At 34.3% G+C, this 18,957-nt stretch overlaps 1 protein-coding gene across 2 annotated transcripts in view; it reads right to left on the minus strand.

The window, feature by feature from the left end:
• LOC110825710 (Cyclin/Brf1-like TBP-binding protein) overlaps nt 1-18,094 on the minus strand; it is a 19,383-nt gene extending 1,289 nt beyond the window's left edge. Inside the window, exons 1-20 of one of the 2 annotated variants that reach the window (XM_088221116.1) lie at nt 17,774-18,094; nt 17,547-17,641; nt 15,548-15,632; nt 15,376-15,457; nt 15,066-15,141; nt 14,502-14,590; nt 14,343-14,419; nt 11,173-11,229; nt 10,939-11,051; nt 10,722-10,801; nt 10,534-10,620; nt 9,399-9,479; nt 8,969-9,106; nt 8,673-8,831; nt 8,426-8,489; nt 8,145-8,260; nt 5,478-5,558; nt 5,007-5,144; nt 3,211-3,300; nt 673-726 (exon numbers count right to left, since the gene is read on the minus strand). In XM_088221116.1, the coding sequence (XP_088077242.1) occupies nt 673-726; nt 3,211-3,300; nt 5,007-5,144; nt 5,478-5,558; nt 8,145-8,260; nt 8,426-8,489; nt 8,673-8,831; nt 8,969-9,106; nt 9,399-9,479; nt 10,534-10,620; nt 10,722-10,801; nt 10,939-11,051; nt 11,173-11,229; nt 14,343-14,419; nt 14,502-14,590; nt 15,066-15,141; nt 15,376-15,457; nt 15,548-15,609 (1,644 nt within the window). In that variant the 5' untranslated portion in view covers nt 15,610-15,632; nt 17,547-17,641; nt 17,774-18,094. Of the gene's footprint in view, nt 1-672; nt 727-3,210; nt 3,301-5,006; nt 5,145-5,477; nt 5,559-8,144; nt 8,261-8,416; nt 8,490-8,672; nt 8,832-8,968; nt 9,107-9,398; nt 9,480-10,533; nt 10,621-10,721; nt 10,802-10,938; nt 11,052-11,172; nt 11,230-14,342; nt 14,420-14,501; nt 14,591-15,065; nt 15,142-15,375; nt 15,458-15,547; nt 15,633-17,546; nt 17,642-17,773 lie in introns of both variants that reach the window. The other variant, XM_088221115.1, reaches the window with a different exon arrangement.
• Between the last annotated feature and the right edge of the window lie 863 nt (nt 18,095-18,957).

Consider the following 18,957-nt stretch of genomic DNA (forward strand, 5'->3'; position numbering starts at 1 on the left):
AAATTTCCAACTGACAGAACAATCAACTTAAGGCGCCAAAAAAAAAAAATCCTTTACATGAAGATTCAATTAATAGTTCTACATTTGAAAAACAGGCACCAGACTATCTATATACCCACCATAACTCCAAGTTCATTCGATCAGATGTTCTAACGAAAAAAGATACAAAACCTACATGTTTAGAGTTGCTGGATGACTTATTCTCTGTATTTTTCCTCTTACCTTAATATAATTCTTTTTCAATTCCCCCAGTAAAAAGTTTCAATGTTACAAGTAACCTTTTCTAGGAAAAAAGATGTTTACTCATCTCCGTTGGCTGAAAATCCCCTAGATCCTAGGCTTGATGAACCAGTTCTCTTTGTTCTCTTAACTACCACTTTGAGCATCTCTAACCCTTCATGATCCTTGATTTCCAAATCTACCACACAGGTTCACTAATATGATCTAATACTAAAGTTGAAAAGCTACACCTCAAAACATATGGTCCAAATCAATGATGAAATGAGAAGGATCTAAGCAAAAGGATACATATGTATTCTCATATTAGGTTGCAATAATTCTAGGAATTAAACAGAAAGCCTTTTAAGATATTGTGTCAAAAGAGCAAGAAACAAGGTGGAAAAAGCTATATTGTTTAATAAATCAAAGATGGAAGAAGAAGACAAGACATACAGATGCATCAAAAAGTTTCTCCAATGCATCATAGTTGATCTTTGAGCTGATTCTCTGCAAGGAAACCATATTATACACATCAATATAGCAGAAATAAGAAATTAATGTCATTCTGCATACACTATATTAACACACACATGTACCATGCATCACCAAAATTGATAACATTTAGTGTAACTTGGGCCCGGATAACTAAATACAAATATGCCTCAACTAGTTGCCCCAGGATGAGGCCATTGCATCAAGTAGTACAGCCAAGTCACCAACTTATGGCTCAGTCGAAGCCAACAAGGGAGAAGGATGATAATCCAACCAAAAGAATTAACCATATTGGAAATACCTGGCAAGCTCCGCACCTAGGATTCTGTAATCAATAATGGAATAGACATATCTATATTCAGGGAAATTAAGATTCAAGACAACCATTCATAAGAGAATACAAAACCTCAATGGAGATTATTTTTTATGGAGTAATGCATTTACATGCACGGCAAGAAAATAAGGAACTGAATACAGGAATGAAGTGGGACAGTTCCATCTTGGATGAGCACAGCTAGATCTCTACTCCTGTTCTTCTTCCCATTTTCGGATTTTGTAAAGAGAAAGGAATACTATAAATCTTGAAAGGTGAAATTACACTTCTCTACCTGGAAAATTATAAAAAATATCCAAATACACTTATCTCAACCTGTTTCCTTTTTCCCTTTTCCTTTCTTTCTGAAAGTGACCTCTACTTTTTCTCTCTTCTTACTCCCTTTATCCTTTAAACTATCTATGAGCAGTTATTTTTAACCTTGACTGGGATGAATCTGCTAAAAATTTTGGCTTCTGCTCCCTGAATTTCATGCAATTCGAAATAAAAATCTCATCCCAAACCCAAAGCTCATCCTTAACCCTTCCTGCAATTACCCAATTGATGTCCATTAACCCATAGACCAGATGCCATAAACTATATGCCACCGGACACCAAAGAAGGATATGATTGCATGATTCAACTGCTTCTTTACACAAATAGCATCTATTAACTATAGTGAGGCCCCTTCTCATTAACTTGTCGATAGTCAGAATGCATTCCTGACTGGCTTCGCAGGCAAAAAACACGATTTGCGGGAGAGCCTTCACTTTCCAAATCTGCATAGCCGGAAATCTCCCACCATCTCCATCCCTCTTAACCAAATGTTCATAGAACGACTTGACTGTAAACTTGTCATCTTTTTTCAATTTCCACACGACCTTATCCATAGTATCGTGTAACTGTACATTGGCCAATACCTGAAGAAGTGTCATAAACTCATCACTTTCCCAGTCATTTAGGTTCCTCACCAAGATAATGTTCCACCCACTCTTCCCATCCTCCCCGCTATAGGGCTCCTCCACCACCACATTCTTCCTAGTGGCTAAAGCATAAATACTAGGGAATAGATTCCTAAGGGTACCCCTCCCACTCCCGTCATCATCCGAAAAGTGAATACAATTACCTCTCCCAAGCTTCCACTGAATACAATCTGAAAACCGAACACTGTCCGAGCCAATCTTCCCCCACAAACCCAAGCCATGAGGATGTACCAAAGTCCTATTGTTACCCCTCCCATCCAATGCTCCCCACCTTGGCCTAAGGACCCTACACCACAACCTTCCCTCCTCCAATAAATATCTCCATAACCACTTCCCCTATAAAGCTCGATTCAGGTCGACCAATGATCTAAGCCCTAGACCAATCTTGTTGAAAGGATTCTTCACATCATCCCAATTAACCAAGTGATATTTTCTACTCCTTTCATCATCCCTCCATAGAAAGTGACATTGGATATTCTCCAACTTCTTGGCAATCTTCACAGGAATGTTTAATACCAATAAAATATAGCTAGGTAGGCTGATAAGAGTACTTTTGATAAGAGTTAATCTTCTACCTTTAGAAAGAAAATTCCCTTTCCACCCCGCAAGTCTCCTCTTAAATAACTTAATCGCAGTATCCCAAGTGTTCAAATCTTTGAATTTAGCGCCTAAAGATATCCCCAAGTACTTAATTGGCAGTTGCACAACTTTGCACCCAAGAACGCCTGCCAAATAGTCCCCACTGCCTCTTAGAATTAAACTAGGAAATAATAATATAGTATACTTATATTACTAAGAATAAGAAACTAATACCAACAATATTAGAAATACTATCCTAATGCAAATAAGAATAAAAATTGTAAGTTACTAAAATTACAATAATACTCCTAAATAATCTAATAACAGACTCCAAAATAGTATAGTTGTTTTACATTAATATAGTTACAATTTCTTATTTATTAGTAAATCTAGTGCTAACCTATTCTGCATAAACTTTAATCCAATCTGGAAAATCTTGTGATTTTCCATCAACAGATGAAATATCTATTTTGCTAACCCTAACTTTTGACAACCTTTTCTATCAGTAGAAGTTCTAGAAAACACTGGCATGGACTCCCAACCATGCTTTAATTTGACAAAATTCTATTGTCTGCAATCCAGATCAATCAAAGAGAAAGTTTTTGTATTTGTATGGCGTAATACCTTCTTAGACAGCATCTGGCGGGTGGCTTCTGCAGCAGTTTGAGCAGGGGCAGTATTTTTCGCTTCTGCAGCTCGTTTTTGTTGCCTTTCCTACAATTTTTTATTAAAAAAAAAATCACACAAGAAATCAAATTGTGGATGTAGTAAAACTTGAGAACCAGTAATTTGTGTCTGCAAATATTTCTTTTTTATAAAAGAAAATGTATATTAGAATTAGGATAAAGGTCACAATCTAGAGGAGAATAAGCTTTCTTCTGAACAAGAGAAAAAGGATAAAAAATAAAAAAAAAACAAAAGGATAACAAGCTATATCAATGCAAAACAGCATCCCAATCCCTTCAGTATCACAGATAAAGGAATCCCACAAATATTGGACAACTGTTTTCAATTTTTTTTTAACCAAAGAAGAAATAATTAACAAACCGACAGCTAAAAAATATATTGCACAATTGAAACTTGTAACTGATTAATGATTGATTCAATGTAAGCCTGTAAGCAATATAAAGCAACAGTATGTTCGATAGATTCATGGAGATATGTTAAAATAAAATGCAACTGCAGCCAAACAAAAATTAAGGACAAGTACCAAAGACAAGAGTAATATCCCGTAATGTCTCAAGTTTCTCTTACTTGCTTTGATTTAGGCTCCATATTTTCTCCTGGAGAGCTTGAGTTAGAGGGAACTTAGTCCTAGTTTTACCCTAGTAATAGGTTTATTTTGTGGGCTAAATCTCAAAAGGACATGTTCACATGAATGCAAAATTTCAAAGGTGAGATGGAGGCAGCAACATGATCATTGTCAAGTTCATATAAATAGCACATTCATCAAGTCATGCTAGTTGATGTAATTGAGGAAATGGATTGTTATTGGACAATTAGTAAGGGGCGACTCCAATTGCATGCATAGCTTTCAGTTTCCTTGTTACAATTCTCTATTTCCCCACAATTCTCTTTCTTTTCTCATTAACAGCAAACATGTTTCTGATAATAAGTAGAATACTGAAGTAGGAAAAGGGAAGAAATTACAGTCTCCATTTGGGTGGAATAGTTTACATATGTATTATCATTTTGCTATTAACAAATCAATAATCCGGGTTTTGGAAAGAGACAGATGAAAAGAAAAGAACAGAATCTGGTCCAAAGTAAATGTACACAACCACAATATCAAATGAATTGATTGATCAGCCAGAGTTATGCAGTGAAATCTGATATTTATAAGATTGTAGGAAGGGAATTATAAGTTCTGAAAGCAATTACAGCTGTATATCCCTGAGGCCGGTTCAAAATCCTCTGATAAAACAAGAACAATTTTAAGTTCCTATGGCACTTCCAGATTGCAGACATTTATAATTGACAGCCAGAAAGGAATTCACATAACCCATTATCTAATCAAAGAGATGCAGGTCTAAAAGGCTAATTCATGTATGAAAATTGCAACCAATATGCATTGAAGGATATAAAATGTTTGATGATTTTTTTTTTAAAAATGAGAAAATATCCAAAAGAAATTGATGTCATCTGATCAACTAATTTTGTTCTGAAAGGACCTTGAATTTAACTATGCTATCTTGTCTTGATGTGCTTTCATCGTTTCTTTTTCTTTTCTTGTTTTTGCTGGAGAAATGGAAAACCCATCATTTCCATCCTGATTGTAGCAGTTTTCTCACTTTTAAATAATATTTATTCTTTTATGAGAAGAAAAAAGAAAAGAAAAGTTTACTTTTTTGGAAAAGACTAATCTTCTCATAATTAGACATCATAAAATTATTTACTTCTATAGACATGTTGAGATGTACCTTTCTAGATTTTGCCAAAGCTGCTGCTGTAGCTTCAGCAAGCTTCCTTGCAGCTTCATAGTCTCCTGGACAGTTTTCATAATTAGCCTTCAAAGCTTCTTTAGCAGCTGCTACGGCCGCTTCCTTGGCTGCCTGTTCCTGTAAAGATTAAAAGAAAAAATGTTAAGTTCTAGCAAACATCAGAATAAGTGTATATCAGTATCTTATAAATGCCAAGAAAATGTTGGCTAATATGACCAAAGACAGATTTTACTCAAAGAAAAAATCGAATTAGATGCACATTAATTCCAGAAGTTTTTACCAAAAATAATGTATTTAAAATAGTAACTTTAATTATATTTCATACCATGATAATATATTTTTCAGCTGAGCATAAAAGTATGTAATACCATGCTTAATGAGCCACAATTAAAATAAGATGAGAGGGAAATAGGCTTAATGAGACTCTCTTAAAGAAGATTTCCTTATCACCTCAAGATACTCGCGGTTCATTTGTTCCCAAATTATCTTCTTGTAATGTTTTTCCTCCTCATTGTGAAGATAGCCATCGACCTGTATTACAAGTAGCATTATAAATATCTTAACATAACAAGTGGAAACAAAGAAAAATTAAGGTGCATAACTTGAACTGATAAATTAATATATAAATAGTTGAAGTAGGAGTTACAGTAGGAAACCAGATGGATATCCAGAAAGCGAACAGAAACTAAAATTCAAAGGGTTATGCAACTTCTTTTGCTAGAAACTGCAAGAGCTTCAAAATTACGATCTTGGTCCATGAAAAATATCCAGAAAGAAGACAGAGAAGTAGTAATAGCAAATGTCACTCTGGAAAGGTCTATAAGAATTGATAATATGGGAAAACACTTCCTAAAAATAAGATAAGAGAAAAAAACTAAATTTGTAATTGAGCTCTTAAGAACGATTATTTGATTACCACCTCTGTCATATCAAGAGTTCACTTGTGATGTTGATTACCAAAATATAACGGTTTGGATACAATAATATATAAATGATGTCACAGTTCATAGAGCCACCAGGAAGCCTACAACCTCCGTCATATCTAAAGTTCACTTGTGATGTTGATTTACCAAACATATAAATGGTTAGGATATAATAATATATAAATGATGTTACAGTTCATAGAGCCACCAGGAAGCCTACCACTAAAGATCTCTGTGAACTGGAGATAGATACTAGTAGTCAAGAAAAAATGGTGAACTTAAGGGAAGGATAATTACACCATATATAAGGGTAGGTTGCACAAAAAAACCATATAATTCTATCAATATGTCAAACTAGGGCTGACGTTTAAATTGGACCTTATCAGGACAATTTCTATATGAAACTATATATATATATATATATAACCTGATACCTGACATCAATTTTTACCTAAAATGCTTTCTAAACTAGTGTCACGCCTTGCACCAACAAAAAACTGTCACATCCTTTATACATACATCTCCATCAATCCTAATTTCCCAACTAGTAGTTATTTACATGGACGAAGAGTGTGAAACTTAATTTGTTGGAATAATTAATCATAGAGTGAATAACAAATCTTTTTTTTTTTAAATAAAAAGTGTTAATCTAGTATTATAAACAAAGTACCAAAAGGGGGTACTGCCCATATACAGTAAATTTACATTCTAGTGAGGGTATCAATGACAACCCCAAAATCTACTCCACTCATCATATCACGCCTCAATAATATATTCCCAAAAAAATGAAACCACCTATCTCTCAATCTATTCACCAGAGTTTCCCTTCCCTAAAAAACTCTAAGGTTTCTCTCTTTCCAGATGATCCACATTAACGTGAGAAGAATCAAATTGTTGCAATCATTTTCAAGCCTGAACCCACTCCATGCCCATATTTCTTCTTTGACAGAACTAGCCACCACCCAATTTAGCCTCAGAAGCCCATACATCATACTCCATAGTTCATAAGCCACAGGACACCACAAAAGAAGATGATTACAGGTCTCCTCAGCTGACAAACACATGTAACACCTGTTGACAATAAAATGACCCCTCGAGACTAATTTATCTTGCGTCAAAATACATCCCTTGCTGCCTCCCATGCAAAGAAACCAATCCTAGGAGTAACTCTAGAATTCCAAATCTGTTTTGCTGGAAAGTTACATATTCTGTCACCCCCTTCACCCTCGATGTAGCAGTAATAAGACTTAACAGAAAAAACCCCATTCCGAGTCAGCCTCCATATCAAACAGTCAGCAGAGTTGTTCAGTTTCTGCACTTCCAGAATACACAGCAAATTCTGGTAATCCTGGATTTCCCAATCGTTCAAATTTCTGCAAACATTCACTTCCCAACATCTGGTGTCATTGAGCTCCCTATACGCCTCCTTGACAACAATATTTCTAGACTGGGCTATCTCAAATAATTTTGGGAAACGGCTCATGAGACAGCCTCCTTATGGATCAAGGCGCATGGAAAATTCTCAGAACTAGCTACATCGGGTTTACACCGGAACTGGGAGATTATTATTTTTGGCTCTTAAGTTTGTTTTGTATTATATATCCTCATAATTTCTTTTGCTCCCTATAGGTTGAAACACTGGCAGGATGTCTTATCCTTCATTGTACTTTATCTTCTTTTCTTAATAATATTTCTTTTTTTGTCCAAAATAAAGGACAATAAAAAGTATCAATTCGAGATCATGCAAATGTTTCAGAAAGCCCTGTGGCGACTGAACTTCTAGAACACAATTCATAAAACTACCAACAGCAACCACTTACAATCTTGAGATTACAAATACCATTGGACTATGTGAAATAATAAGGAAAATATCAGTGAAAACAGAGAAGACACAAATAGTAAAGAAGAATGCTGCTACTAATGAATAGAATTCCTCAGCTAGCAAAGAAATCTCACCATAAGATGAAGCATTTAATGAAAGAAAAAGTAAACCATACATAAAAGCCTTCTTTTCTGGAAGCATTCTTTTGGAATATATGAATGAACTCAACAATCAAGATTGCAATTAATTTGGCTATTGGCTTCTGAAAATAATTTTTTTTCCAAAAGCTATTCTCTATAACTCATCTTGTTTACGTTAACCATTAAGTACAGGCAATGCTAAAAATTGCACATTATAGAGCACATTGCAAACCTCAACATCATCAATGTCAGAAAAGCTGTCTGATTCATCCAAAGTTTCAGGGTTGCCATCAACTCCAGTAGGTTTATCATCAACATGCTCATTGGCCATCGTTTGCTTTGCAGCGCCTGAAAGCACTTACATATTACACTTTGACGAAAAGATTTGAAAATTTAGACAGATGACACGAAGCAACATGCCGCAAATCAGATAACTTTTGGAGCAAATGAAAGGAAACATCATGCCATGAATCAAACATATGAAAAATGAGACACAGAAAAGACCAATATTACTGGGGTCCAGAGATGGTAAATTTTTGTCTTCTCCGATGATCGGGCTGCTACTTTCTTCATCCAACTATCAACACAAAAAACGACATTTTAAATCATGGTAAAGAACAGGATTACTATTATACTCTTGGAGATTTAATAGCTCTAATAAAGAAGTTTCAGGTGTGAAATAAAAATTAAAACTGAAAATTGACAAACTACAGAATTAATATAAAAATATAAATATAGGAAGTAAACATTAAAAATGTACATTTGATTTTTTGTTGTTGCTTAGCTCCTGCAATAGTGTGTCAGCTAAACCTCCATTAGCATTCGCTTCTGCAGATTCATTAGCAAGTCTCTCTCTTTCTGCACGCTGGAAAGCTGGAGGATCTGCCCCCCCTTCAAGTCCTCCTGAAACTGTCATAAACTGCACCAACCAGTTAATGTTCTGCTTTCACAATAATCCAACCAGTGTTCTGTGATAATGACAGAGAGACAATAGAAGGCAAAAATAAGAGAGAGAGAGAGAGCGAGAGAGAGATGAAAAAAGACATGAGAGCTTACATCATCATAACAACTCTGACACAATCCATAAGCAAAAGGTTTGTGATCCTGATGCTTACAGAGCACCCCATTTGTACTTTGTTGTTTTGTTGAAGAACCCTTCTTATATTCCTTCGCCTTCTCCATGAATTCCTCAACCTAGGTACATAGAGCACATGGAACAAGATGCAAAAGCACAATTTTTAATAATGATTTCCTTTTTTTACCTTTGTAAGAAATGCCACTTTAAATAAACTATTACAACACCAGACCTCTCACCCCCACCAAAGAAGTAATAAGGAGGAGTTTTAGTAAATTGCTAATATTTTATATCATTCCTTAAGGTCAATATACAGGGCCCTAAAAGCTATTAGCAGATAATGTTTCAAAAACTCCAATTAAAAGCCTTCTAATGCAAATTACTAAGACAGCCACCGAGCAAGAAATTTACCGTCAAGCTCCCAGACTCTGTATTCTCAAATTCGACCAACCGTTTTGTCAATGTTGCTTCACAAATATGCACAATCTTTACCTAAGGTCATCATAATACACATGAAACAGAAGTAAACAAGACATTTAATGGAGAAAATTGGAATACTAGCTTAAATCTTGATCATGAATCATACAACAAACTTTCAATTGAAAAATCAAATAGGGCATCACCCTTGCAAGTCAACACTTCAAATTTCTTTTTCTTAGACTAATAGGTCCTTTTTCCTGATTATTTTTCCTTTGGGTAGAAAAAAATTTAAATCTGACACTTATTGTTATCCCACCTTTTTAAGACTACATTCCCCTTTCAGAGAAATGATTAAATGCTTAACGTTATCCCACCCTTTTTAAGACTACAACCCATTTTCTGGGAAAGTGATCAAATGCCTCATGTTACACCCCATTTTTAAAATAACAGAATTCATTAATCCATTTGCCCAGAAAGGGATCAAATCTTTGAAGAAACTAAACATATTTTTTATGAATTTTTCTTCACCCAGCACGAGATAAAATATTCAAGAAATAATAGGTGGTAAACTACGTTGTAATAATAGAAATTACTTTCACCAAAATGCAGGAACTTCAGAACAGTGGCTCTATCTGCCACAAAATTTAACAAACAACCTTGCCCTATGATCACCCGTTTAAAACCATACCTAGCACAAGGTAGAGGTGCCCAAGAAACTTTGGTTGGCTTATCTCAAAAAAAAAAAAAAACAATAGTATTATTTTCACTAAACATCAAGGAGCCTCATAGCATGTCCTCTAAACCTGACATGCCAAGATCATGAACAAATTTTTTTCTCTCTATAAGCACCCATCTAACACTCCATAAACCATCACGTCAGGCAGGGAAAGAATGGGACCCAGATCAAGCAATGATTGTTAACTTTGTCCTCCATTAAACTTATTTTAGTATCACAGGCTACAAGAAAGCATTCCATAGTACTTCAATATCTATTTTATTTTCTTTTTTCATAACAAGCTATAACAAAATACCAATTTTGGTAAAAATTAAGAAGCAATATGAAGATTAGACTTTTATGAGTAAATCTTATCTCAACAAAACAACATAGATCTGAAGCTTCACTTACAATGTCTAACTTTGAACACTTGAGACCATGAGAAAGTGCAGCTATGTACAGTGCTGCACCGCATATTCCACTAGGTTTCCTTCCTGTCTGTGAAAATACAAAAGGATTTTATATTGACTTTCAAGATAAATAACTAAAACAGTCAATAGAACCCATATCACAATATAATATAAGAAAGGATATCACACCTGCATCCAATCCCGCTTCATGCTAGCTATAATATCTCGTGCAGTTCTAACAACTGTCTTATTCCCTCCCGCTAATAAACCTATCAAACATGTTTGTAAGATATCAAGGCTACAACTTCAAAGAATTAATGTTCATAAATAAGAACTAGTGAAGATGCTCCACAAAAAGAAAAAAAAAAAGAAGTTAGAGGAGATACAATCAATTTTAAAAACTTACTATTTGTGAATTTAGGTATGAAAATGGAAGGATCAACTAATTTATCAAAGTTCTTGTTTTCTGCCACATACAACAGCTCACACAGCTGCAAGTATACAGCCCCTAGCTCATAACTGCAAACCAATATAGACAAAACCAATAATGCACTACAACCTCTGATGCTAAGAGGAAAATCAGCATTTAAACAACCATGAAACAATAGTGAAGATGAAAGAAGAAATAATGTTTCCTTACACATTTATACTCAAGTAATTTGAAAAATCAATAAGGAGAAATGGCATATTCTTCTCCCTGCACAAGGAATAAAAGACAAAGGATTGAATGAAAAAAATACGATAAGAGCAACGGATAAGATTAAAGAGAGGTGTACTGGAAAAGTTACTGCTAAAGATAATGTTTGTCAATATTACATTAACATAATGAATAATACATCTAAACAACCATTTACGACCATAGTACATGGCATACCCATTTTGACTCTCCATTGCCACCATGTGTCAACATTGATTCCAGTGACACTCAAACAACATATAACCGAAAATAAGATTTTTGTTTCAAAAAATCAATGTGCACTTACAGAATCTTAAAAAAAGTATCTTAACTAGCTACTAAACGATTGTGAGAACTGTCTCTATACAAACCTGTTGAAAGGGGAAACTAAGAAGAAATCTAAATATTTCTGCATTTTTTTCACAAGAACAAGGACAAATGTATTTCAGAAAGAAAAATAATTTAGAGGTTGTTTGGGATTGTTGAGGGAGAATGCTTAAAGCAATAATAAACTTTAATATATTTAATACAGATAAATTGTGTTTAAAAGATAAACATTTATGCGTTTGGAAAAAGTGCTAATTGCAAAAAAGAAAAAATAAGCAATTGTTTTTAGTGAAAAAAATTTAATGAAGGATATGTATACATATTACAAATACGTTACTACCTATTTTGTCATACATATTGTTAAATCTTAATAATATGTCAAGAGAGTAATAAAGTAAATTGGTTAGCTAAAAAAACAAGACCATAAAAATTATTTTTTTTTAAATAAGAACATAATACTATAACACTTATTTTGTACCTTCTTAAATTCCACTTTTGAGAAACCTATACTTTATGTTACTAAAGTTGAATACTGGAGCCTAATCATTAAAGCTGCTTATAAACAGCAAAAAATAATGTCAAATACCCTCTTAAATTTCAAAGAACAACAAAAGATGAACAGGAGGCTTAATATCATTTTCTATGACCAGAACGGGACGAGAAGCCATGGTCAACATCTGTTTCAGCTGGCCCAACAACCCCATTTTCATCAACCCAATTAAAAATGCTGCAAATAGAAAGACAAGGAAACTTAAAGGACCTCCTTTTGGGATAAGATTTCGCACTTCTTTTATACTATTCTGTCTTCCACCTCACAATAGACATCATTTCTTAGTGGTTCAACATCATTTGAAGGCAAATTTTGTTACAGTAACTAGGGTAGAATAAATAGTAAGTTCTTTACTCTACCCTACTCAATGTTTGGAAACCCAAATTCTTTAATGTAAAATCCTCCCACCCTAAATTGGGTAGTGTTATTCATCCCATCAGAGATGAATAAACGCTAACCAGGTGGGTAACGAACCATTTCACCGAAATTCCCCCTTTACTATTTTTTTCTTCTTCTTTTTTCAATTGAAAAACCAGATATATTAATAGGAAGAAAAGATATAGAAAAGATAGATTACTGACATGAATCTTCCAAATGGCAAGAGCAAAAAAATTGGATAGATGTGATCCTGTTAAAAGTTTCCGTTAAGAATTTTATTTTATGTAGTACCATACTAGGATAGTAGGTGGTTGGTGACAGCTGTAGCAATACTAGGGAATATCATCATTAATGCTAACCAATTATTGCTGGCGGCAATGCTTTAAAAAAGCCGACCTAATCGAATGAAAAGCAGTGAACAATTATCAGGAGAACTTCTATATTATGTTCACTCTTCTTTCCATCCTCTTCTTTTCTCTTCTTCTTCTCTCCTCTTCTGCTCTTACTCTCTCTCAACAACCTCAGAAACTGCTACCCCCTGCCTCTATTCCTAAGCTTAACTAAAAACGGCCTATAAGGACCTTCCAATGAGTTAGTATCCTGACAATTAGGTACCCACCAATAAAACCAAACAAGGAGAGAGGCTAGCTAGTCATAAGAATAGCTAGCAAACCCCTACATAAAACTGATAAAGCAACATTTATAAAAAGTCCATTGGCCTAACCAAAACAGAAGCCAAAAAGAAAAACTTTATCCAAAGAACCAGAGCAGGTGTCACATTCCAAAATATTCTGAAATGGCATTCCAATCAAAAAACCCACATGCCAGTGAAGGTAGCTCCACACCACAGATTGACCTTCCATTTTCTATACGTTATTTTTCTTAACTTTTTTATCAAAAAATTGAATGTTACCAGATGGGACCTTTTCTTCTTATTCATCTTCACCCCTTACTTCTTGATAACTTCATCTTCCCTTCAACATTTATCTGCAACTTCTCTTCTTCTCTCCAATCTGGACGGCGTGCAATTTGATAAGAAAGCTCTACTTTGCTTTCTTCTCCTCTTTGATCTAGAACATGAAACAGTTTGCAAAATTGAAAAAAACTCTTCTTCTTCTCTTCATTTGGAATGAGTCAAGATTTGCAGAAGAGAATACCTCTTTTTCTTCTTCTCTCTAATCTGGAATTAGTGGTGTTTTCAAAAGTGAAAAGCTCTTCTCTCCAATGAAGCATTGTATGTTGCTTGTTTTTTGAATTTTTAGCAGGCTTTGTTATACCAGATTGTAATTGAATTTCTAATGGGATTTTAGTTCTAGCTATTTGTAATTGGATTTTTTATGGATTTTCTCTTACTATATCGTAATTGTTCCACCGTTTTTGTTTTACCTATACTTAACAAAAATAAGATTTTGAATAACTATATACTATATTCAAATTAATCAATGATATTTAGAAAATAAATTGCAAGGGTGATGTAGTCCTTTAATTTCACACATAACCCATACAAATTACTACCAAACTCTTTCCAATAATATCGTAGATTAAGAATCTTATCCATGAGTAATTTACCCTACCCTACCCCACCCAACTCAAATCCGAAATATAGCCAAAAAGTGTATGTCCAACCCTATAACTGAATTATGTGGAAAGTAACAAACCTCTATTGAAAAACAAAGTGGAGGAGTGTGATACAGAGAGGAGGGGCAAAGATGTAAATTAAATAACGGCATTCTGTAAGAAAGCTCTAAATTATAATTTTTGTTAGCAAGTATGGCCCAACATAGTGAACATGAACAACTCTACTACATGCATGCTTTAGAACAAAGATTACATCTCTAAGAATCACAATACTGAGCTTAAAACAGAAGAAATTACTTACCGGCATGCAAAGTAAAGACAAGAAGCCTGTACTTGCTCTGCTTTACGCCCCCTGGTGAAATTCCGTTCAACCGCGAGCTTCACAAGAAAATTATAAGAGTTCAGCAGCTAGCAGAGAAGATTTAAGACTAATAATAATAGTTAGATGCCAAAGACTTACTCCATAAATTCGATTAGCCATGTCAACCACGTCGTCTCGTTCATCACCAATTCCCATGCCATTTTTCATATTTGTCATTTCTTCTCGAGCTGCAACATAAGAAGATATTAGCACCTAGGAAATTCACATGCTAAGCAAGGTACTAGATAACAAATATTGACATCTAACGAAAATTTTGTTACAAGAAAGCAATTACTAAATAACCTCTAGCAAATACATGCAAGCATATATATGCTAAGAAAGTGTCTCTCTCAAATACCAACATGTTGTGTGTTACAAATGATGACAAGTTGCATATTTTGTATGTACGACACAGTTGAGCATCCAAGATTTGGTCTAAGGCCTGTCTCACCTACTAGTATTCAGCATAATAATATTCAATTGCAATATGAGGTAGACTCAACAATAACAAACACCAATCTAACAAATAAGCTAAGCCAATTATCAAGCATAGTAAATCAGCTACTTTCGCACTTAAGAATCAGCTATTATCCTAATTAATGCATCAGATGGGTGTGTTTTGTGTTGCCTAGAGACCACAGAAGAAAAACAAAAACATCATACATCTTCTCAGTGTCCTTTCCCGTGAAGCTGAGATGTCATTTTGCCTAGTCCTCACAATATTCCCCGATAATTGACTCTGGAAACAAAAAGAAATTCTGAGCACATCAAATTCATAAACAGATGCATGATCAACAATCAAAGCAGAGCATAAACATACTAAAACATAAATGTAAATATAAATACACAAATATACATACATCAAAATTGACAACTAGGGGTTGTATGTGTCCATGTAAGATCAGTGGGCAGTCGTAATACAGTATAAACCATTTGTTCTTTGAATAAAATTAGAATTGCTACAACATTCTACCTGCCCTGCTGCATTCTTAACGAAAGTGGCTTCAGTTGAGAAATTGAAATCTTCCAACACCCTCCCACAAATATCACATGACCTACAATTTAAGAGAATAGAACAAGTAAATCAACAAAAAGAAGGAAATGATTAATTAATTTCACACAACTGACTTATCAAATATACTCACAATTCACCATCAAATGGACGATAACCGGGCACATTTCTCGCACAGCTACTGCACCACACCATTTTCTAAAACAGCCAACGTAACTCTATAACGAGCAATCAGAAAGAGTATGTTAGCAACCCAGGAACAAAGACTCTAAATTCTTGCTACCTTGTTGAGAAAACCCAGGCAAAGATCAATTGAATAAATCTACTCTGTGTTCTTGCTAGTTGTATTTCTTTCCAATGAACACCTTCTACAGAGAGATCGCTGTCACAACTCACAAAAGTGAGGCCGAGGCACCCCAGAAAACACTCAAAGCAAAAGGCTTACTGGCCCTTTGAGGGGCAATCGGTCACCCAAAACATGAGTCTAAAAAATGCTCGAAGACAGGAAGGATAAAGCACCCATCCTGCATTATAAGGCTATATGTTTTCTGCTTTCGTAAAATCTAAAAGTCCTAGCTCAGAATAATCTAAAAAAATACAAATACACCAAACAGACATGAACTTTTTTTTTGAAATAAAAGAAAAATATTATTATGCACAGAGTACCAAGGGAGTACCACCCAAATACAAAATATTTACAAGTCAATCAAGTGATCCACAACTATACCAAAGTCTTCCAAATCTTGATGTCATGACCCAAGCCAAAAGTATGAATCCATCTATTTCTAATTTTTTTTAAATTAGTCCCTATACCCTCAAATGCTCTCGCATTCCTCTCCTTTCAAACCAAACATACATGAACTTTAATCACCGATGAGGAACCCATCCTATGTTATAAGTTTATTTGAATAGCAGTTGATGATGAATGGTTATGACAGTGAAGTCATTATTGAGATACTGTTTGTTATTACTTTTGAGGACCATAATTATTTTTCATGTGTGGTTGGTGCATTTACGTTTTCTTTATTATTTCTTATCTAGGACTTTTAATTTGTACATAAGCAGAATATATATATATCATAAAAATAATATGCAGCTTAATTTATCATCAATCTAGGTAATTCCATTTCCATTTTAACACCTTTTACCCCATCTCTCTTGTATGGATTATAAACAATTAAACCTATCAGGGACCTAATATGCTGCATAAATTAAAGGACAAAATGAGAAACAAACAGAGGCAAAATAGCACGTTAATCAAGACAAGAAAACAGATATTTTACATCCTCTAAATAATGGACATAATATGCTGCATAAAAATATGAAGAGAAAAAGAGGGAAACATTAATGAATAAACTAAGTGATGTAACAGAAAATAAGATTCTACATGCCCAAAACAAAACCAGTTCGCGATGGAGACGAGCCAAGGAAAAGAATGAGCAGGGCCAGAAACAAAAGCAATTCTAGAACCCCTTTAAAATCTCTGTTTTCTCATCCCAATCAGACCTAGTTTTTCATTAACTGTTCAATCACATGATGCTTAAATCTCAATTGCAAAGCTTAAAAGAAAAAGTCTTTATAAAAGTAGAGCCTAGTTAGACCATGAAGAAGTCTCTCTTCCAATTTTTTTCAACCAACGAAAAACAAAACCGCCAAGAGTACAAATATTTTAAAAATCCAAGCTGACCGTATATTTGTACTTTAAGATTTCATCCATGATGTGCTCAAACAGCTCACACAAGGCCCCAGAACCTTCATATACCATTCGTCTTTTTCATCCTATAGCTTACTAACAAATTATCCAAACAAAGTTGGCAATCACCCATGAAGCAAATACAAAAGGCTTTTAACAGTCCTCTACTTACCACTCCTTTTAACTAGACGAAAAAGGATTGGAACCACAATTTTTATGATTCCTAACAAAACTTTGATAAAATAAATGGGAGGAAGAAAATAAATTACTTTATAGTTGGAAGCTGGAACAAAAAAAAAAAGGATCATGCATGTATGGAGATTCAGTCACAAATCAAACACGTAGCATTTTCTGATCATCCCTTAATCGATCTTCAACAAATATAATCTTCCAAAAAGATTACACGACAAGAGCACTTCATATGAGAACAGACTCTCACCTATGCGCAATAGTTCACTGCAATCAATTCCTTCAGTAGTGCTTCTCTGTTAAAAGGGACCTCTACTGAATTTCTCTCCAAGAACACTATTCTCTCTGCTAAAACAAAAAAAAAATCAGAGCCCATAAATCGCTTTGAATTCCTAAGATTCTTCCCCTCGCGCTCAAATATTACACCCTCTCAACTAAAGCCCCAGAAGCCCAGCAAAACGAAAAAGAAAAAATCACCTTTTCGAGCTCCTCTGTCTTCTGTCCTGTTGTACACGGATAGAAGAACAGAGAGGCTCTCTGTCGTTACTCCTCGTCTCCACCAAAGCCAAGCAAAAGCCTCCTCTCCTCTCCTCCGCTAGACGTTCAGACAGAGGGAAAAACCCTTGGTCTCCTTTTCAAAACCCTAGTCACGAATTAGCTACCGCACTCAAATCACATACACTCCACCTCACAAACACCCCCTCTATTCTCCTCCAAACACCGTTTGATTTCGTATTCTTCTTCGAGCGTTTCCAGAAGGTTTCTCTGCTGGTGTCGTTTCTCCTCTTCAAATCGTTACTCTCGTTTTCGCTTTCTAACTCAACGCAAAAACGACGCCGTTTTACCCCGCGCCTTTACTCACGTCGACAGAACCTTGGGCTGGGCTGCCCGGTTCTTCTCTTTATTTATGAACTGGACCGGACTGAGAGCTCAAAAGGGCTTTTAGTTTTAATTATTTTTCATACCATAATTTATAATATTTTACGTTTAATATATTTTGTCACCTTAATAAATAAATTAGTCCCAGCAAGTTTAATTTTATATTATTGGAACATGAAAATTTATAATTCTGTAACTTAAAATTTCATCAGTTTATTTTTTTATTTCCTTCGAATAAATTCGTGTTTTTGGTCGAAATTATTTATGGCATACAATGAATATAAGTTTTACCAATTATTAACTTTTATTATTTACTTATTTCAATTACATTACGTGATCGTAAAAAGGGTATTAGGACATGCTTTTAAAACTAATTAAATATAATAAAATAGTAATTAGGTGATAATTTATAATTAATTACATGTCTATTTTATAATTAATTACTGGGGTTACCATTTTAGTTCATTCTCGTAGATTACGTACAAAATGTAGTTTTATTTTTTACTTTGATTTTTTCTCTGCGCACGTATCTGAATAATACATTTAATTTCACTGACATGCGGGAGATATTTGGTAAATATGGTACATGTACTTGTGCCAATTTAATTTTATTTCGTAGCTTCGGTTCGTGTATTTTTTAAATTTTTAATTTAATATTTTACTGTTAATTATATTTTAATTGTATTAATATTCACGTCAGGTAGTTAGGTATAGTAAAATTTAATGTATAAAAAAATTAATTTTTAATAAAAATTTTAAAAATAAATTTAAAATATCAAAAA

The sequence above is a fragment of the Carica papaya genome, chromosome 5 (genome assembly GCF_054855325.1).
Source record: "Carica papaya isolate Zhongbai chromosome 5, ASM5485532v1, whole genome shotgun sequence".
NCBI lineage: Eukaryota > Viridiplantae > Streptophyta > Magnoliopsida > Brassicales > Caricaceae > Carica > Carica papaya.